Here is a 22,790-nt window from a genome sequence, read left to right as displayed (position 1 = left end):
GAAAGGTACATACAGGTTTTGGAGCAACATATGTTGCCATCCAAGCAACGTTACCATGGACGCCCCTGCTTATTTCAGCAAGACAATGCCAAGCCACGTGTTACATCAACGTGGCTTCATAGTAAAAGAGTGTGGATACTAGACTGGCCTGCCTGTAGTCCAGACCTGTCTCCCATTGAAAATGTGTGGCGCATTATGAAGCCTAAAATACCACAACAGAGACCCCCGGACTGTTGAACAACTAAAGCTGTACATCAAGCAAGAATGGGAAAGAATTCCACCTGAGAAGCTTCAAAAATGTGTCTCCTCAGTTCCCAAACGTTTACTGAGTGTTGTTAAAAGGAAAGGCCATGTAACACAGTGGTGAACATGCCCTTTCCCAACTACTTTGGCACGTGTTGCAGCCATGAAATTCTAAGTTAATTATTATTTGCAAAAAAAAAATTAAGTTTATGAGTTTGAACATCAAATATCTTGTCTTTGTAGTGCATTCAACTGAATATGGGTTGAAAATGATTTGCAAATCATTGTATTCCGTTTATATTTACATCTAACACAATTTCCCAACTCATGTGGAAACGGGGTTTGTACATTAAAAACTCTGTTAAAACAGCACGCCTGGCTCCTGTGACGTGGTATCCGTGGAACGGGTAAGGAACGACTTCCACAGGGGCCAAGAGTTTCTGAGCCATAAGACCGGGGCCCATTGTTGGCCACAGCGGTACTCCGTTGTAATGTACTTTTCCACCACTCGTGGCAGTAATGACAATCTCAAACAAACAGAAGAAGTCATAGAGAAGATTTTTAAGTGCAGAAATTATGACTAAAGTGGTGAAGCTGTATTACTATTTGCACTTTAATTTTATTGACAGTTTAGTTAAGAAGCATATTCATTATTAATCTAGTTCAGGGGTGTCAAACGTACAGCCTGCGGGCCGGATCAGGCCCGTGAACAGGTTTTATCCTGGTCCTCTCCAAGGTTTCTCATTGTCCCATTGGGTTTAGTTTTTCCTTGCCCTGATGTGGAATCTGAAAGGAGGATGTCGTTGTGGCTTGTGCAGCCCTTTGAGACACTTGTGATTTAGGGCTATATAAATAAACATTGATTGATTGATTGATTGATTGATATCTGGCCCGGGGGATGAGTTTGCTAAGTATAAAAATTAGACAACAGTTTTTAATGAAAGAAACTGCTGTTCTAAATGTGTCCACTAGATGTCGTAATAGCAATTCTTTATATCGTTGTAGATGATGCTACATATGTAAAAAAAAATATAAACCACATGATGTTAGTGCACCAGTCGAGGAAAATGATGAAACTACATAAATAACATCCTGTAATTTGATTTTGATATTATTTTTTATCTTGACTGATTGAAAATTAACACCAATGAGTTGACTGATGAACATTATCACATAATTTATTCAGAAAGTATAAATAACTACAAATAAAGATAGAATACTATTAACCACAACATGTAAGTGTAAAAAACAACAACAACATTATGATTTGTACATTTTCAGAATGTGCTTGTTCTATTTTTAAACAAAGAAAACAATCTGAAGTTGTCTTTATTTTTAAGTTATGGTGCCGTGGTTTTACCCACTTGGGAGAAGATTTTTCTCCATGTGGCCCCCGATTTAAAATGAGTTTGACACCCCTGATCTAGTTTATATATTTTGGCACCACATAATTGTATGTAAATGTGTTTTTCGTCAGGTTTTTATATATTTTCCTATCTTTGTTGCTCATGACGTCACATCCAGTTGCAGACTTGCACCAGCTCAAACACTTGGCAAGGAAACAAGCCCTCAAGCAGCACTCAGCACGGACTCAACCAAATGTTGCAATCTTCAATGTTGGTGTTCTCCACTTTTCAAGAATGTGCTAGCTCGGTAATAATTTGCATTGGCTTTTTCATATACAGTACATACTACTAATTAGCATTACCGGTTTTACATGGCATTATCAACATTTCCAACTTTGGTAATGAAAACAACTACAATACACTTATGGTGTGTAATAAGAACAATACTTCCAGTACAGTACTTCCTGGCTTCCTGTTCCACTCAGGCTTGAATACAAAGTCTCCCTACTAACCCACCAGTGCCTCCATGGAAATGGCCCCCTCTACCTCAAAGAACTACTCACCCCCAAATCCTCCACACGACACCTCCGCTCCGGACAGACTAACCTCCGAGGACAAAGCTACGAGCAATGGGAGACGGGGCTTTCTGCGACGACGCTCCCAGTCTGTGGAACGCTCTCCCTGACCACCTGAGGGCACCACAGACTGTGGATGTTTTAAAAAAAAAGGCTTAAAAACCCTTCTTTTTTTAAAAAAAGCCTTTTTTAGATATAGGCATACTAGATTTAGCTACAAACCCCGTTTCCATATGAGTTGGGAAATTGTTTGAGATGTAAATATAAACGGAATACAATGATTTGCAAATCATTTTCAACCCATATTCAATTGAATGCACTACAAAGACGAGATATTTGATGTTCAAACTCATAAACTTTTTTTTTCTTCTTGCAAATAATAATTAACTTCGAATTTCATGGCTGCAACACGTGCCAAAGTAGTTGGGAAAGGGCATGTTCACCACTGTGTTACATCACCTTTTCTTTTAACAACACTCAGTAAACGTTTGGGAACTGAGGAGACACATTTTTTAAGCTTTTCAGGTGGAATTCTTTCCCATTCTTGCTTGATGAACAGCTTAAGTTGTTCAACAGTCCAACAATTTTTTTTATCAATTTGAACATCAAATATGTTGTCTTTGTAGCAGATTCAACTGAATATTGGTTGAAAATGATTTGCAAATCATTGTATTCCGTTTATATTTACATCTAACACAATTACCCATGCCTGAGTGCTTGTTTCCTTGCCAAGTGTTTGAGCTTGGTGCAAGTCTGCAACTGGACATGACGTCATGAGCAACAAAGATATCAAAATATATCAAAAATATATAAAAACCTGACGAAAAACACTTTTGAGGTTGTTTACTCAATGTAAAGTGCTTTTTTACAAATAAAATCTATTATTATTATTAGTAGTACAAACACTTTTGAGGCGCAACAAAAGACTTGATCAGCATAATGGCAAAGGCATTTTAATGTCTTGGAATTACCCATGCATGGAAAGTCTACTATGTAAATATTGTTTCTTATGGAGAAAATAGTTTAATATACAATCTTTTCTATTTGCCAACTCTGTTCAAGAACCAATAAATCATCATAAATCGAGGTTCCACACTATAATGAGTTTTGCACTACAGGAAATAATAACCTGCTTCCAATTAATGCCTCCTTGGGGTTGACATTAACGGGAGCATTTACTGTATCCACATAAAGTTAGAAAAATGTAAATAAAAACATTAATTGGCCTTGCCTAGGGCAGGGGTCGGCAACCCAAAATGTTGAAAGAGCCATATTGGACCAAAAATACAAAAAACAAATCTGTCTGGAGCCGCAAAAAATTAAAAGCTATATTACATACAGATAGCGTGTCATGAGATATAAATTGAATTAAGAGGACTTAAAGGAAACTAAATGAGCTCAAATATAGCTACAAATGAGGCATAATGATGCAATATGTACATATAGCTAGCCTAAATAGCATGTTAGCATCGATTAGCTTGCAGTCATGCAGTGACCAAATATGCCCGATTAGCACTCCACACAAGTCAATAACATCAACAAAACTCACCTTTGTGCATTCGCGCACAACGTTAAATGTTTGGTGGACAAAATGAGACAGAAAAAGAAGTGGCATAAAACACGTCCTAGAAAGTCGGAGAACATTATACATGTAAACAAACTACGGTGAGTTCAAGGACCGCCAAAATTAGTAGGACAAAACGGCGCTCGCCAAATACTCAAATCAGTGAAGCATGTTTAATACAAACAGTGTGCTTTATAAGAATTAGGGAGGTTTGTGTCATGTTTGTCCTCCTACAGAAACCATATTAACACAAAAAATATATTTTTTTCCCCTCATCTTTTTCTATTTTTCATACATTTTTGAAGAAGCTCCAGAGAGCCACTAGGGCGGCGCTAAGGCTTTGGAGCTGCGGGTTGCCGACCCCTGGCCTAGACCCAACAAACAATACTTTTCGAATGTCTCAGGCAGTCCAACTCTGATCTTCCCAACCAAATCATGACGTTATATATTGTTATATATATATTGTTAATGACTGATGATAACAACCAAACCTAACACCCCCACCCCCAACACCCCGAATTGTAAATAATGTAAATAATTCAATGTATATACCCTGATGATTATCTTGTGTGATGACTGTATTATGATGATAGTATATATGATAGTATATATCTGTATCATGAATCAACTTAAGTGGACCCCGACTTAAAGGAGAACATTATCACCAGACCTATGTAAGCGTCAATATATACCTTGATGTTGCAGAAAAAAGACCATATATTTTTTTAACCGATTTCCGAACTCTAAATGGGTGAATTTTGGGGAATTAAACGCCTTTCTATTATTCGCTCTCGGAGCGATGACGTCACATCGGGAAGCAATCCGCCATTTTCTCAAACACATTACAAACACAAAAAAAAATCAGCTCTGTTATTTTCCGTTTTTTCGACCGTTTTCCGTACCTTGGAGACATCATGCCTCGTCGGTGTGTTGTCGGAGGGTGTAACAACACGAACAGGGACGGATTCAAGTTGCACCAGTGGCCCAAAGATGCGAAAGTGGCAAAAAATTGGACGTTTGTTCCGCACACTTTACCGATGAAAGCTATTCTACGACAGAGATGGCAAGAATGTGTGGATATCCTGCGACACTCAAAGCAGATGCATTTCCAACGATAAAGTCAAAGAAATCTGCCGCCAGACCCCCATTGAATCAATTCAGGGACAAAGGACCTCGGTAGCACGGCAAGCAATGGCGGCAGTTTGTTCCCGCAGACGAGCGAGCTAAACCCCCTGGATGTCTTGGCTCACACCGTCCCTTATGCCACCGAAGATGATCAAGAAAAGAATATCGACCCTAGCTTCCCTGGCCTGCTGACATCAACTCCAAAACTGGACAGATCAGCTTTCAGGAAAAGAGCGCGAATGAGGGTATGTCTACAGAATATATCAATTGATGAAAATTGGGCTGTCTGCACTCTCAAAGTGCATGTTGTTGCCAAATGTACTTCATATGCTGTAAACCTAGTTCATAGTTGTTAGTTTCCTTTAATGCCAAACAAACACATACCAATCGTTGGGTTAGAAGGCGATCGCCGAATTCGTCCTCGCTTTCTCCCGTGTCGTTTTCGTCGGTTTCGCTTGCATACGGTTCAAACCGATATGGCTCAATAGCTTCAGTTTCTTCTTCAATTTCGTTTTCGCTACCTGCCTCCACACTACAACCATCCGTTTCAATACATGCGTAATCTGTTGAATCGCTTAAGCCGCTGAAATCCGAGTCTGAATCCGAGCTAATGTCGCTATAGCTTGCTGTTCTTTCCGCCATGTTTGTTTGTGTTGGCTTCACTATGTGACGTCACAGGAAAATGGACGGGTGTATATAATGATGGTTAAAATCAGGCACTTTGAAGCTTTTTTTTTTTTTAGGGATATTGCGTGATGGGTAAAATTTTGAAAAAAACTTCGAAAAATAAAATAAGCCACTGGGAACTGATTTTTAATGGTTTTAACCCTTCTGAAATTGTGATAATGTTCCCCTTTAAACAAGTTGAAAAACGTATTCGGGTGTTACCATTTAGTGGTCAATTGTACGGAATATGTACTTCACTGTGCAACCTACTAATAAAAGTCTCAATCAATCAATCGTCAGATCAGCTTATTTTTCATTTCAAATAAAAGAAGGGTGTTTATATTGTTCGTATTGGACCCGGGACCAGTCCGTCTCCGGTGTCTATTGGAGGCTTTCATTTCTTAGTGATAAAATCTGTCTGGCAAATTAAAAGGGTTGCAAAAGACGACGGCTGTCACAGCAACTTGGCGACTTGCCGTTGTTGGTCAAACCAGACAGGACCAGATATCTAAAACTCAATCTAGTCCGTCTCTCAGTTGTGGGACAAAGCGAAAAGCCTTCCAGCGACCTAAATACACCCAGACTCTTACACATCGCCCTGATTACAGATGCAGTATGCACTGCTCCTCCTGTCCAAGACCTTAATTACCCGGTCTTATTCCCTATAAATACAGCAGCGCGGGGCCATAATTACAGTCTAACTTTACCCCCACCTGGCTATGGGAGGATTGGCCACCCGAATGAGACGTATGCATTTAATTATATTCCCATTGGGGGAACCAGGACACCAGTTGCCACAAATAAAGTGTCCCAGTGCTGAAGCTGGCTCTAACAAGTCCTGATACAACCTCGAAGTAGTAAATGTAATTATGCCTTGACGAAAAATAAATGTTCATTGTCGTCATCAAGCGGTCCATAAAACCAAAAGGATAGAGTGAGCTGGTGTGGGAGTCAGGGTAGTACAGTATGGGCCTGCACGAGCATTCATGGTAGAACAATACACAAGTCTGCAGCTAGGCGGCAGCAGTGCTCAATCTAATCAACACACTCCCTCTGTTCTAACCTCTGGTCACTTTTTTTAGAGATTAAAAAAAAATAAGGAGCCTCAGTGAGTGTATATATACAGTAGTATTGCTTGTACTCCGACAAATGATTTCTTCCCGGGAAGTATTGATATCTTTGTGGCTTGTGCAGCCCTTTGAGACATTTGTGATTAAGGGCTATATAAATAAATTTTGATTGATTTAAGTAAAAAACAGTGGTGGTTTACAAAGCTAAGTGCGCACATAATGGCCTATATATTCCTGCAAAAAGTGGACATGAGCAGAAAATCCAACTACGCAATGGAATAGCTCCCTATACTTTATAAAAAAAAAATAAAGATTTGTCCAGTGTTGTCCCGATACCAATGTTTTGGTACCGGTACCAAAATTATTTCGATACTTTTCGGTACTTTTTTGGATAAAGGGGACCACAAAAAATTTGCTTTATTTTAACAAAAATCTTAGGGAACATTAAACATATGTTTCTTATTGCAAGTTTGTCCTTAAATAAAATAGTGAACATACTAGAGAACTTGTCTTTTAGTAGTAAGTAAACAAACAAAGGCTCCTAATTTAGTCTGCTGACATATGCAGTAACATATTGTGTCATTGTCCATTCTATTATTTTGTCAACATTATTAAGGACAAGCGGTAGAAAATGAATTATTAATCTACTTGTTCATTTACTGTTAATATCTGCTTATTTTCTCTTTTAACATGTTCTGTCTACACTTTTGTTAAAATGTAATAATCACTTATTCTTCTGTTATTTGATACTTTACATTAGTTTTGGATGATACCACAAATTTGGGTATCAATCCGATACCAAGTCATTACAGGATCATACATTGGTCATATTCAAAGTCTAGGGACATATTTCCTGAGTTTATAAACATAATATACATTTAAAAAACCTGAAATAACATGTTGTGATGCCAAAAAATATCGACGTAATCATAGTCGTAATGACTAGATACGCTACTGTACTTGGTATCATTACAGTGGATGTCAGGTGTAGATCCACCAATGGCGTTTGTTTACATTTTGACGCCGGTGAGCTACGGTGTGTAGTGAAGCATGTTTAGCTATTCCTCGTCCTGCAGGGATGATACTTGTAAGAAACGTACTTTATTTGTCGCCATGGAGGCGAGGATTAGTGATTTAGAAGTTACTAAAACACTGCAGACTGGAGCTGGACTTTAGCCGCTAGCTAGCTAGCCATGTCTTAAAGCACCTCTTCCTGAGGGTGTTTCAGTGTTATAACTTCACCTTTATCGTCAGTTTTTAAGCCAAAATGTGTCCGTTCTCCCTTTTCTGTCTACACACTGTGTCTGCTTGTAAGTACTCTGTGATTGTGCGCTGCCGAACATGCTCGTCTGCTCGTAAACCAGCAATGACACGACGTGCCGATGACGGGGTCGACCAGAAGGTCTTATCTTTGTCCATGTGATGTCAGATGAAACAAAAATTGAACTGTGTGGCCACAATCGAGTAAAGTTTAACATTTTTACTATTAAAAGTGCTAAACTTCACATAAAGTCTACCGTTCTTAAAGCCAATGTTGTCCTTTTTCTAGTATCGATAAAATCGATTGTTTCCCTTTTAAAACGATATTGGATCGATACCTATTGCTTGGAAGGCAAAGTTGATATACTTGAAATTTAGGAATATATATCGATGTATCGATCAATCGTTACACCCCTAGTTAGGGCTAGGTGATATGGACCAAAACTGATATCAAGGTATTTTTAGTCCGAATTGCGGCATACGCAAGAAAAGGGGTAGGATTAAATAAGCTCTGCTTCTTCCTACTCCTTTTCGAACATGTTGAAAAGAGAAACTGGAAATTGTGATGTATAATCTAAACTCAAACTCAACTCAACTCAACTCAACAATACCCAGCAATATGTTTGGAGGAGAAAGGGTGAGGTCTTTAAACCCCAGGAACACCAATTCCTACCGTCAAGCATGGTGGTGGTAGTATTATGCTCTGGGCCTGTTTTCCTGCCAATGGAACTGGTGCTTTACAGAGAGTAAATGGGACAATTAAAAAGGAGGATTACCTCCAAATTCTTCATGACAACCTAAAATCATCAGCCCGGAGGTTGGATCTTGGGCGCAGTTGGGTGCTCCAACAGGAAAATGACCCCAAACACACGTCGAAAGTGGTAAAGGAATGGCTAAATCAGGCTAGAATTAAGGTTTTAGAATGGCCTTCCCAAAGTCCTGACTTAAACATGTGGACAATGCTGAAGAAACAAGTCCATGTCAGAAAACCAACAAATTTAGCTGAACTGCACCAATTTTGTCAAGAAGAATGGTCAAAAATTCAAGCAGAAGCTTGTGGATGGCTACCAAAAGCGCCTTATTGCAGTGAAACTTGCCAAGGGACATGTAACCAAATATTAACATTGCTGTATGTATACTTTTGACCCTGCAGATTTGCTCACATTTTCAGTAGACCCATAATAAATTCATAAAAGAACCAAACTTCATGAATGTTTTTTGTGACCAACAAGTATGTGCTCCAATCACTCTATCACAAAAAAATAAGAGTTGTAGAAATGATTGGAAACTCAAGACCGCCATGACATTATGTTCTTTACAAGTGTATGTAAACTTTTGACCTTGACTGTATTAGTGTTTATCACATTGGCACTGTTGGGGAAGTCCAACATGGTAGAATGTGAGCGTAAATGACGGACGCCTGCACCCCGTCAAAGGAGATGCGGGGTTAATAGGAAGCGATGCAGCCTCTCCCATGTCTGACTCTGACACTTCTGCTTTCAAACACATTCAAAATAAAGTTGACACCTGACTAAGCAGGAGGAGCAGACCAAATAGGGAATACCAAGCCTCGAATAAATTTGATTTGGGCTGAAGCCATGTGGCTAGACCAGATACAGACACTGGGTGTGCTGACTCAGCCCACTCCACACACTCCCTATTTGGCCCTCCAAGTCTCACCAATGAGTGGGAGGTTTGGACGCACATTTTGAAGTCGACAACTTTTGCTGCGGAAGAGTCAAAGGCAGGATCTTCACCAAACAAGTACGGTCAAGTTGTGCTCGCGACAGTATGGTTTAAAGGATTGTGATGGCCTTAATCGGATTTCTTACCGATATCAAGCAATACTAGCGATGTCAAATAATATCGTTCAACCAGTAAGCAGCAGAAGCAGCTTGTAGCTGGCAACTCGCTAGTGAGAACAAAGCTATGTGTCAAGACGCCAGAAAGTAGTTCCTCGGGGTTAGCTCTTACAGGAACAATGTTTCCACACTTGTTAATGGACAGTCAATCTATGATGTCAGCCCTTTGAGACAGTTGTGATTTAGGGCTATATAAATAAACATTGATTGATTGATAAAAAATGTTAGAATAATTATGTACAAGTTATCACACAACTCTTATGCTTAAAGGCTGTTGCTATAGTTATTATCAATAGTGCTGAAGTTGTACTTTTCTATCTGTGCAAAGGCACACAACTTGTAATCTTCCACATTGCGAGTTGTCTCGCATCAGCAGTTTGTTTCCAGACCCTGCCTGCTGACAGCCAAGGACGGACATCGAGTACCTCAACGCAGACAAAACAGAGACAGGGCGAAATCACGAGTGTCAGCACATTTCCATTCTGAATAATCATGCATTGTGTCTATTGGTGCTGCTTGCATTACCCCATCCCTTCAGAAGCAGCCTCAGTGATGTTAACTCGGGAACTCCCAAATAAATAGAGGAGCACGTGGGACTGTACCTTAGAGCAGGGGTCCCCAACCACCGGGCCGCGGCCCAGTACCGGTCCGTGGACCGATTGGCCGTACAAGAAATTAAATAAATAAATAAATAAATAATTTTTTTTTGTTGTTTTTTTTTTGTAATTAAATCAACATAAAAACAAAAAAAACGTATATACATTATATATCAATATAGATCAATACAGTCTGCAGGGATACAGTCCGTAAGCACACATGATTGTATTTCTTCATGACAAAAAAAATAATAAAAAAATTAATAAAATAAACCCTCCCCCTCGAACCGTGGGACAAATTTTCAAGCGTTGACCGGTCCGCAGCTACAAAAAGGTTGGGGACCACTGCCTTAGAGCGTAGGGTGAAACTGTAACTGAGTGTACAGCCCCAAACGTTTCTCCTCATGAGCAAAATTGAACTCTGTCTCTGCCTGATTCCTTCTTCTTGTAATAGATAGTTCGGTGTTTGAACCTGACAAAAAAAAATATGACAAATAGCGTTGCGAGGCATTCGAAACTGCGTGGAAGCTCACGCTCAAATGCATGAACCTCATGATTCAACACTTTGGCATTAACACGGTGTTTCTTAACCATATGGCCGTTGTTGGGCCGCGAGGGCCCCCAAGAGGGCTGCCAAAAAATATTTGTTCCTCAGCTGTGGTGCGTATGAGCCACAGCGTTACCCAGTTGCAAAAACTTTTCCACCACTTGCGGCAGTAATGACAATCTCAAACAAACAAAGGAAGTCTGGAGCTAACGTATGAGAGAAGTTTCCTAAGCGCAAAAATTATGACTAAAATGTTGAAGCTATTTTTTTCATTTTCACTTTAATTCTATTCACAGTTTAGTTATGAAACATTATTATTTAGCTTATTTTAGCACAACGTAATTGTATGTAAATGTATTTTTCATCAGTTAGTTATGTAGTATATTTGGTTAGTACCGTATTTTCCGAAATATAAGACGCACTAAAAATCTTTCTTTTTTTCTCAAAACTCTACATTGCGCCTTAAAACCCGGTGCGCCTAATGTAAGGAATAAGTTTGGTTGAGCTTACCCACCTTGAAGCAATTTTATTTGGTACATGGTGTAATGATAAGTGTGGCCAGTAGATGGCAGTCAAACATAAGAGATAAGTATAGGCTGCACCGTTTGATATGCTTCAACATACTTGTATTATTATGGTGTGTGTATAAGGTAAGACATTATCTGCCGTTTTGTTTCGCAATATTATGCAAAAGCAACTTTTCTTACCTCCTGATACCTGCTGATCTGTATTTGGGATCTGCATAAATCCTGAAAAATTGCGCATGTCCGCTTTTGTATTCTGTGCTGACACCGTAGTAGACAAGCTTCTTCTTTTTCTCTATCTTCTTGTTATGTGACATTCATCCTCCGCTGTTGCCATTTCTAATATAAAGTAGCGTAAAGTTCTTACTTATATGTGTCAGTGCACTCACCACGAAAGCGCTAAAACATACCGGTGTAGTGAGTTTATATTATTCACCCAAGGAAATTTAGTTATTAAGAGTTCCGGCTTGAAGATGATCTGTAAAACATAATCTATGCAACATTTTGACCAGAGAACCACCATTACATGTTATGTAGACAATAATAATAGTATGACTCCTTTCATGCACCCTATAATCCAGTGCGCCTTATATATGAAAAAAGATCAAAACTACACTATTCGTTGGCAGCGCCCCTTATAATCCGGTGCACCCTATGGTCTGAAAAATACGGTACTTATTTTTCGAATCAGCCTGATCTAAGCCTAAAATATGGTTTATGTGTTAAATAAATAATAATCTTTGTGATTAACACAATATTTCATATCATTTGACAAGGTTGTAAACTGCAAGTAGGTTAGATATAATTATTGACTACGATTAAAATCAAGACTAAGATTGCTAATTCAGTGTTAATATTTGAGTGGGCCATGGACCCCTCTGTAGTGGAAAAGGTGGGCACTAGTGTTGTAACGATACCAATATTTTGGTACCGAAACTAAAATTATTTCGATACTTTTCGGTACTTTTCTAAATAAAGGGGACCACAAAAAATTGCATTATTGGCTTTATTTTAACACAAAATCTTAGGGTACATTAAACATATGTTTCTTATTGCAAGTTTGTCCTTAAATAAAATAGTGAACATACAAGACAACTTGTCTTTTAGTAGTAAGTAAACAAATAAAGGCTCCTAATTTAGTCTGCTGACATATGCAGTAACATATTGTGTCATTTTCCATTCTATTATTTTGTCAACATTATTAAGGACAAGTGGTAGAAAATGAATTATTAATCTACTTGTTCATTTACTGTTAATATCTGCTTTCTTTCTCTTTTAACATTTTCTATCTACACTTCTGTTAAAATGTAATAATCACTTATTCTTCTGTTGTTTGATACTTTATATTAGTTTTGGATGGTACCACAAATTTGGGTATCAATCCGATACCAAGTAGCAACAGGATCATACATTGGTCATATTCAAAGTCCTCATGTGTCCAGGTACATATTTCCTGAGTATAAACATAATATACATTTAAAAGAAAACAAAATAAGACGTGCCTGTACTTGATATCATTACAGTGAATGTCAGGTGTAGATTCACCAATGGCGTTTGTTTACATTTTGATGCCGGTGAGCTACGGTGCGTAGTGAAGCATGTTTAGCTATTCCTCGTCCAAGGGGGTGGTGCGGGACCGGTACGTTTCAGATTAGTATCGCGGTACTATACTAATACCGGTATACCGTACAACCTGTGGAGGATGCGTATGTGTTTAAGAGTTCTTTCTTTTTACATAGCCATGTTTAGAGTATCTAGTACTTTTCCTTTGTATATTCTACCAGTCTCTCTTTGTCTTCAGATTGTCTGTTTAGTGTCTTAAACCATCAGGAATGTGAAACCAAACTCCCAAATCTTCCGTATAAGTGTTGCGAGGGGTTGAGAGGGGGCTTTCTTTGTGTGCAAGAAGTTGGCTTTTCCGTTTGAATGTCAGATCAACTAGAGCAGTGGTTCTCAAACTTTTTTCAGTGATGTACCCCCTGTGAACATTTTTTTAATTCAAGTACCCCCTAATCAGAGCAAAGCATTTTTGGTTGAAAAAAAGAGATAAAGAAGTAAAATGCAGCACTATGTCATCAGTTTCTGATTTAATAAATTGTATAACAGTGCAAAATATTGCTCATTTGTAGTGGTCTTTCTTGAACTATTTGGAAAAAAAGATATAAAAATAACCAAAAACTTGTTGAAAAATAAACAAGTGATTCAATTATAAATAAAGATTTCTACACATAGATGTAATCATCAACTTAAAGTGCCCTCTTTGGGGATTGTAATAGAGATTCATCTGGATTCATGAACTTAATTCTAAACATTTCTTCACAAAAAAAGAAATCTTTAACATCAATATTTATGGAACATGTCCACAAAAAATCTAGCTGTCAACACTGAATATTGCATTGTTGCATTGTAATGAATGGAATAGCCTACTTGATTTGATGTTCAGTTTATGAACTTACATTCATATTTTGTTGAAGTATTATTCAATAAATATATTTATAAAGGATTTTTGAATTGTTGCTATTTTTAGAATATTTAAAAAAAAATCTCACGTACCCCTTGGCATACCTTCAAGTACCCCCAGGGGTACGCGTACCCCCATTTGAGAACCACTGAACTAGAGTAGCCGATATGAATGTATTGGGTAAACTGATCTCCTAAAGCTTTAGTAAAACTTGAAAATATTCCAATTCTGTCTTGATGGTCCTTCTTACTCAGCATATATGTCATCGAAAGAAATTGGGATTGACCAATAACTTAGAATCCCTGGGAGGAAGAGCTGGTCGACGCAACAATTCCTAGAGGTCACCGAGGTCAAAAAGGTTAAGGACAACTGGTTTAACACGAGTATCCAATATTGTAACGTTTGTAAGTCAGAAAAGAGGAAACTCATCATAGGCCCCATTTAAAATCTTCATCTGTACTGCTTTTTTAAATACACAATATTCAGTAAACGTGTAATGTTAGGTACTCACCTGAACTGGTTTCAGCTGGGCCCTAGGGTCAAACACTCGCAGCATCTTGTCCTGGAGAGATAAAGACAAGGGGGGAATATTTGTCAGTTTTTTGAATACACTTGTAAGTTTTCCAAAAATGACCCTTTGTAGTTTAATACTCAGCCTCATACTCTGGCTGACATTTTCAAACACTTCACTTAAAATGGGCTTTGTGTGGTTATCAAAGAGTACATCGTCTCTTTATTTATCAGTTTGATCAGTGTGATTCATTATTAGCAAGGCGGCGACCTCGCCACAATCCAGACCCCAGCTTGCTCAAACACATTCGGCATCAATCACCGCAGCCAATCAGAGGGGATCACAGATGATTGGGAGGAAATGGACCCTAATGAAATCAGGCTGTGACCGGGGGCCACCACAGAAAGGGTGTCACTCTGCATTGTGCGTGAGTGAGTGTGATAGCAGCAGCCTTTTCACATAGGGATGACAGAAAAGCCACAACATTTTTGTATTTTCTAACTTATTTTTCACTTTTGTCTGAATGTATGCAAGAATTATTTTGTATTTTCCATTCATGAAATGCATATGTGTGAAGAAAGTACAGTTCGTAGCAAACTTAAACCACAGAAAAACATGTCAAGTGTGTGTGTGTGTGTGTGTGTGTGTGTGTGTGTGTGTGTGTGTGTGTGTGTGTGTGTGTGTGTGTGTGTGTGTGTGTGTGTGTGTGTGTGTAGCAAGGCCACCCACAGACGACGATGCCCCCGGGCTGTATCTTTTTTTGACCTAATCCTGAACTACACGCACACACATTCTATTTTTCATGTAAAAATACCGTATAGCTCCTCATATACAGGTTGTGTAAATGGTAAATAAAAACAGAATACGATGATTTGTAAATCCATTTCAACTTCTATTCAATTGAATAGACTGCAAAGACAAGATATTTCATGTTCGAACTGGAAAACGTTGTTATTTTTGGGCAATTATTAGCTCTTTTGGAATTTGATGCCTGCGACATGTTTCAAAAAAGCTGGCAGAAGTAGCAAAAAAGACTGAGGAAGTTGAGGAATGCTCATCAAACACTTATTTGGAACATCCCACAGGTCAACAGACTAATTGGGAACAGGTGGGTGCCATGATTGGGTATAAAAGCAACTTCCATGAAATGCTCAGTCATTCACAAACAAGGGTGGGGCGAGGGTCACCACTTTGAGAACAAATGTGTGAGCAAATTGTCGAACAGTTTAAGAACATTTCTCAACGAGCTATTGCAAGGAATTTAGGGATTTCACCATCTACAGTCTGTAATATCATCAAAGGGTTCAGAGAATCTGGAGAAATCATTGCACGTAAGCGATGATATTACGGGCCTTCGATCCTTCAGGCTGTACTGCATCAAAAAGCGACATCGGTGCATAAAGGATATCACCACATGGGCTCAGGAACACTTCAAAAAACCACTGTCAGTAACAACAGTTTGTCGCTACATCTGTAAGTGCAAGTTATAACTCTACTATGCAAAGCCAAAGCCATTTATCAACAACACCCAGAAACGCTACCGGCTTTGCTGGGCCCGAGCTCATCTAAATTAGACTGAAAAGTGTTCTGTGGTCTGACGAGTCCACATTTCACATTGTTTTTGGAAACTGTGGGCGTCGTGTCCTCCGGACCAAAGAGGAAAATAACTATCCGAATTGTTATAGGCGCAAAGTGATGGTATGGGGGTGTATTAGTGCCCAAGGCATGGGTAACTTACACATCTGTGAAGGCACCATTAATGCTGAAAGATACATACAGGTTTTGGAGCAACATATGTTGCCATCCAAGCAACGTTATCATGGACGCCCCTGCTTATTTCAGCAAGACAATGCCAAGCCACGTGTTACAACAGCGTGGCTTCATAGTAAAGAAGTGCGGGTACTAGACTGGCCTGCCTTTAGTCCAGACCTGGCTCTTGGATATAATATAGACATGCTATCGATTAGCATTAGCAATTTTACATGGCAGTTTCATCACCTCCAAATTTGCCAATGAAAACTACAACTAAGACTAACATTACAAACAGCTGGTGTGTGATAAATACAATACTTACAGTATAAACACTTTGTAGGGCTGAACAAAAAAAGAGACTGGCACACTCGACTGCTTCCTGACGAAGCAACGTACCATAACCTATACATTACTGCCATCTGACGTCTTGGAATTGCAACTGCATTCAAAGTCTACGATATATATTTGTAAATGAGACTCAGAAGTGTCACACAAGTTATGACAACTGAACAGCGCAGCTATCATTCTGTGCTTAGTGGTAAATGTTAAATTAAAAAAATATGTTTTTATCAAACATGTATGAAACACATTGAACACACACAAAATACTGATAATTAGTACCGCTGAGTATTTCAATTCAAAACTGGGTACAAACTGTATCCTATCTCTCTGTTTACACTGTAAAAACTGAAATCTAAGTAAGATGAAATACCTCAAATAAGGGTGATATTTGCTTATTTTCTGTCTGATAAGATAATTCTTCTCACTAAGCAGATTTTATGTTAGAGTGTTTTACTTGTTTTAAGGGTTTTGGTCCTAAATGATCTCAGTAAGATATTACAGCTTGTTGCTGAGATTTTATGACCTATATTGAGTAAAACATGCTTGAAACTAGAATATCAACTGTTGCAAAGCTGTGTCATCAACACTCACAAGTATAAAACTACTTTTTTAAAGAAATAATTTCTTATTTCAAGCATGAAAAAAAAAATCATGATTTTGACACAATTGTGTCTCATAATTAAAACAGATGACAGCCAAATGGACTTTGCTGTTTTATTTTTAATGAAACAATAGAAAATACGTACTCATATAGTACTACAGTTGGCACAGTACAGTAAACTGACTATTTAAACATTTAACATGTGACATTTCTAACAATTTTGAACAGAAATAGTTCATGCACATTCAGATAAATTCTTCAAAATTACAATTAAAAAAAATTTGGCCAGGGGCCGTGCTGTATATATGCACACTAATTGACTGAAAGAGCACGCACTTGGCGCGATGATGTCATGTTATCGATGGAAAAATGCATTTTTAGACAATATCATTTGCCTGAGCGGCTAGGAGACCCCGAGAGTAACAAGCGGTTGCCTTGTTGCCTTTCCATTAAGAACAATAAATTAGTTTTTAGTATAAGTTTGCTGGTTTCAAGAAATGTAATGCCGAGCGCATATCATTATGTCAAGATAATGGCACTAGCATTTACTTCATTTAAGAATATTTTTCAACATATTGAGCAAAAAGGTCTTTTTTTTTCTACCAAGAAAAGTGCACTTGTTATTAGTGAGAATATACTTATTTTAAAGTATTTTTGGGGTTCATTGAGGTTAGCTAATTTGACTTGTTTTGGAAAGTCTTGACAAGCCAAATTTTCTTGCTCTATTGGCAGATAATTTTGCTTAGTTCAAATAAAATACCCCTAATTTTTGTATTTTTTTTTTCTTGTTTTTGAACACTGACTTTTTGCAGTGTACTTCTTTTGTATTTTATAGAAACACAGTAAAACATTGTTATTAGTATATCGTTGTACTTTTTTTTTAATTATATATTCCGATTTTTGCTTTGCTGCTGAACTCTGGACAAGAATTCCTAATGAGCCTGGACTGTAAATATACGCATAATTGGCCTGTAAAAAACCTTGAACCTTTAGTGTATCCATTTTGACAACACATTGGTTACTAAAGTAGAGGCTATCATCTGACATGTACATCTTTATAAAAATTAATATGCTCTAAAACTGTATAAAAAGGAGTTTAGAACGTGCTTTAAAAGTCAAACAAAACTTGGGAGTTCAAAGCATTATCATGTATGACATAGGTTTGTACGGTATACCGGTATTAGTATAGTACCGCGATACTAATGAACCGTATTCGGTACTATACCGCCTCTAAAAAGTAGCATCTCAAAATCTTCTTTTGTTTTTCAAAAATGAATATTATGTTTATAAACTCAGGAAATGCGTCCCTGGACACATGAGGACTTTGAATATGACCAATGTATGATCCTGATCGGATTGATGCCCAAATTTGTGGTATCATCCAAAACTAATGTAAAGTATCCAAACAACAGAAGAATAAGTGATTATTACATTTTAACAGAAGTGTAGATAGAACATGTTAAAATCGTGCTGTCTTGGGCCAAGCATCAAATAGATGGATTTTAGTTCACTTCATTAGGAGACGTTGTTTTGATGTACAAGTGTTTTGAGTTAAGAGCTCTGTCAGGGAACGTTGAGGTGCTACATTAGGACTAGGGTTGTATGGTATACTGGTATTAGTATAGTACCGCGATACTAATGTATCATATTCGGTACTATAAAGTACTATTCGGTACTGAAAAGTACCGGACTTTGAATATGACCAATGTATGATCCTGTTACGACTTGGTATCGGATTGATACCCAAATTTGTGGTATCATCCAAAACTAATGTAAAGTATCAAACAAGAGAAGAATAAGTGATTATTACATTTTAACAGAAGTGTAGATAGAACATGTTAAAGGAGAAAGTAAGCAGGTATTTACAGCAAATAAACAAGAGGATTAATAATCCATTTTTACAGCTTGTCCTTAATAATTTTGACAAAATAATATAATGGAAAATGACAATATGTTACTGCATATGTCAGCAGTTTAATTAAGAGTCTTTGTTTGTTTACTTACTAATAAAAGACAAGTTGTCTTGTATGTTCACTATTTTATTTAAGGACAAACTTGCAATAAGAAACATATGTTTAATGTACCCTAAGATTTTGTGTCAAAATAAAGCCAATAATGCCATTTTTTGTGGTCCCCTGTATTTAGAAAAATATCGAAAAGTATCGAAATACATGTTGGTTCCGGTACCAAAGTGGTACCAATTGGTATCGAGACAACACTAGTATGACATCACATGAGGCGTCAACAGATGTGTTTTTTCTTGACATTGTTTTTATATACTGCCAGGCAAAAGTGTGCTAATAACCATAGAAGCAGACGTAGAAAGGACGTTATGGAGAGCGCAAACTCACTTTGCATTGCTTCTGTTGGCGAAAAAGTTTCCAAATCTGACTTTATAAGTCGTCTCTTCAGACGACCGCAACTATCTGGCTGTGCAAACACTCCGATGTGGGTCCGCTCACTTACAGATGTGTCCACCAAGCAAACACCCACGAAAGCCTATGACAATAATCCACACTTAGTGCCCCACCTCAGCTCATAAATGCACAGATGGAGGGCTGAGATAGTGGAATGTGTATGTTTGTATGTGTGTGTGTGTGTGTGTGTGTGTGTGTGTGTGTGTGTGTGTGTGTGTGTACGTGTGTATGTGTGGAAGCAGCAGCTGTTTAATCAAAGTGACAGGGCCTCTTTTCATAAGCTGCTCTTAATGAGTTTTTGCCCACTTCTCTGCCACACACAACTCTCGCTCGTATGCAAACACACACACACACACACACACACACACACACACACACACACATGATGGGAATCTTCAAGCCGAGGCGCTCTCTTTGCTCCTCAAACACACTTTGCCGCCAGACGCCAGCTTCCCGTCTCCCACGGTTACACGCCCGTAGGTGACTGGCAAGTTGGGGAACTAGGACATTTCTATTCCGTGTAAAAAAAAAAAATTGGGCTGCGTTGTGAAAACGATTTATATACGCTAGAGATGTTTGATAATGGCTTTTTTGCCGATATCCGATATTCCGATATTGTCCAACTCTTAATTACCGATTCCGATATCAACTGATACCGATATATACAGTCGTGGAATTAACACATTATTATGCCTAATTTTGTTGTGATGCTCCGCTGGATGCATTAAACAATGTAACAAGGTTTTCCAAAATAAATCAACTCAAGTTACGTACAAAAAATGCCAACATGGCACTGCCATATTTATTATTGAAGTCACAAAGTGCTTTTTTTTTTTTTTTAACATGCCTCAAAACAGCAGCTTGGAATTTGGGAAATGCTCTCCCTGATGTTGAAGTGGGCAGGGTAGCGGGGGTTGTATATTGTAGCGTCCCGGAAGAGGTAGTACTGCAAGGGGTTCTGGGTATTTGTTCTGTTCTGTTTATGTTGTGTTACGGTGCGGATGTTCTCCCGAAATGTGTTTGTCATTCTTGTTTGGTGTGGGTTCACAGTGTGGCGCATATTTGTAACAGTGTTAAAGTTGTTTATACGGCCACCCTCAGTGTGACCTGTATGGCTGTTGATCAAGTATGCATTGCGTTCACTTGTGTGTGTGAAAAGCCGTAGATATTATGTGATTGGGTCGGCACGCAAAGGCAGTGCCTTTAAGGCACGCCCCCAATATTGTTGTCTGGGTGGAAATCGGGATAAATTCGGGAGAATGGTTGCCCCGGGAGATTTTCGAGAGCGGCACTGAAATTCGGGAGTCTCCCGGGAAAATCGGGAGGGTTGGCAAGTATGACTGGGAGACGCAACTGCTCTGTATTTCTGCCTACGTCCGTGTACCACTCCGTACAGCACCGTTTTAAAAAGTCATAAATTTAACTTTTTGAAACAGATACCGATAATTTCCGATATTACATTTTAAAGCATTTATCAGCCGATAATATCTGCAGTCCAATATTATCGGACATCTCTAATTTTTCGGACTATAAGGTGCACTTAAAATCCTTAAATTTTCTCAAAACTCGACAGTGCGCCTTATAACCCGGTGCGTCTAATGTACGGAATCATTTTGGTTGTGCTTACCGACCTCGAAGCTATTTTGTTTGGTACATGGTGTAATGATAAGTGTGACCAGTAGATGGCAGTCACACATAAGAGATACATGTAGACTGCAATATGACTTAAGTAAACAACACCAAAATTGTATATGTTCCTTTGAAAATATAGAACATTGCACACGGCGCTCAAAAATCTATCAAAATGTTTTAGTACGACTTTGGTAAGCTATGAAGCCGCACCGCTTGATGGATTGTACTGTGCTTCAACATACGAGTATTATTATGGTGTGTGTATAAGGTAAGACATATTATCTGCCGTTTTTGTTTCGCATTATTATGCAAAACCAACTTTTCTTACCTCCTGGTACCTGCTGATCTGTATTTGGGATCTGCATAAGTCCTGATAATTTGTGCAAGTCTGCCTTTGTAGTCTGTGCCGACGCCGTAGTCGATAAGCTTCTTCTTTTTCTCTATCTTCTTGTTATGGGACATTCATCCTCCGCTGTTGCCATTTCTAATATAAAGTAGTGTAAAGTTCTTACTTATATCTGTCAGTAAACTCGCCATGAAAGTGCTAAAACATACCGGTGCAGTGAGTTAACATTATTCACCCAAGGAACTTTAGTTATTAGAGAGTTCCAGTCGGACGGTTTTACACGGGACACACACTGGAATCTGATCTTTTCTATACTGTATGTAATATTAATACATACAGTACAGGCCAAAAGTTTGGACACACCTTCTCCTCATTCAATGCCTTTTCTTTATTTCACGACTATTTACATTGTAGATTGTCACTGAAGGCATCAAAACTCTGAATGAACACATGTAGAGTTAAGTACTAAACAAAAAAAGGTGAAATAACTGAAAACATGTTTTATATTCTAGTTTCTTCAATATAGCCACCCTTTGCTCTGATTACTGCTTTGCACACTCTTGGCATTCTCTCGATGAGCTTCAAGAGGAATGGTTTTCACTTCACAGGTGTGCTTGAAGCTGGTATGGGGGTGTATTAGTGCCCAAGACATGGGTAACTTACACATCTGTGAAGGCACCATTAATGCTGAAAGGTACATACAGGTTTTGGAGCAACATATGTTGCCATCCAAGCATGGACGCCCCTGCTTATTTCAGCAAGACAATGCCAAGCCACATGTTACAACAGCGTGGCTTCATAGTAAAAGAGTACAGGTACTAGACTGGCCTGCCTGTAGTCCAGACCTGTCTCCCATTGAAAATGTGTGGCGCATTATGAAGCCTAAAATACCACAACGGAGACCCCCGGACTGTTGAACAACTTAAGCTGTACATCAAGCAAGAATGGGAAATAATTCCACCTGAGAAGCTTCAAAAATGTGTCTCCTCAGTTCCCAAACGTTTACTGAGTGTTGTTAAAAGGAAAGGCCATGTAACACAGTGGTAAAAATGCCCCTGTGCCAACTTTTTTGCAATGTGTTTCTGCCATTAAATTCTAAGTTAATGATTATTTGCAAAAAAAAAATACCTTTCCCAGTTTGAACATTAAATATCTTGTCTTTGCAGTCTATTCAATTGCATATAAGTTGAAAAGGATTTGCAAATCATTGTATTCTGTTTTTATTTACAAATTACACAACGTGCCAACTTCACTGGTTTTGGGTTTTGTAAAGTGAATTAGTTTTTGACTGAAAAACTAATTAATATTATGGAAAATGACTATCAGATTCATTTTCAGGTGCAAAAAAAA

The 22,790-nt window shown here is 38.4% G+C and overlaps 1 protein-coding gene across 1 annotated transcript in view; it reads right to left on the bottom strand.

Moving 5' to 3' along the window:
* coro7 (coronin 7) overlaps positions 1–22,790 on the bottom strand; it is a 360,770-nt gene that overhangs the window by 283,826 nt on the left and 54,154 nt on the right. The window contains exon 7 of the mRNA XM_061974176.1: positions 14,351–14,401. Within this exon, the coding sequence (XP_061830160.1) occupies positions 14,351–14,401 (51 nt within the window). The remainder of the gene's footprint in view (positions 1–14,350; positions 14,402–22,790) is intronic.

This window comes from Nerophis lumbriciformis, linkage group LG22, assembly GCF_033978685.3.
Source record: "Nerophis lumbriciformis linkage group LG22, RoL_Nlum_v2.1, whole genome shotgun sequence".
Lineage (NCBI taxonomy): Eukaryota > Metazoa > Chordata > Actinopteri > Syngnathiformes > Syngnathidae > Nerophis > Nerophis lumbriciformis.
This window is presented reverse-complemented; position numbering and strand designations above follow the sequence as displayed.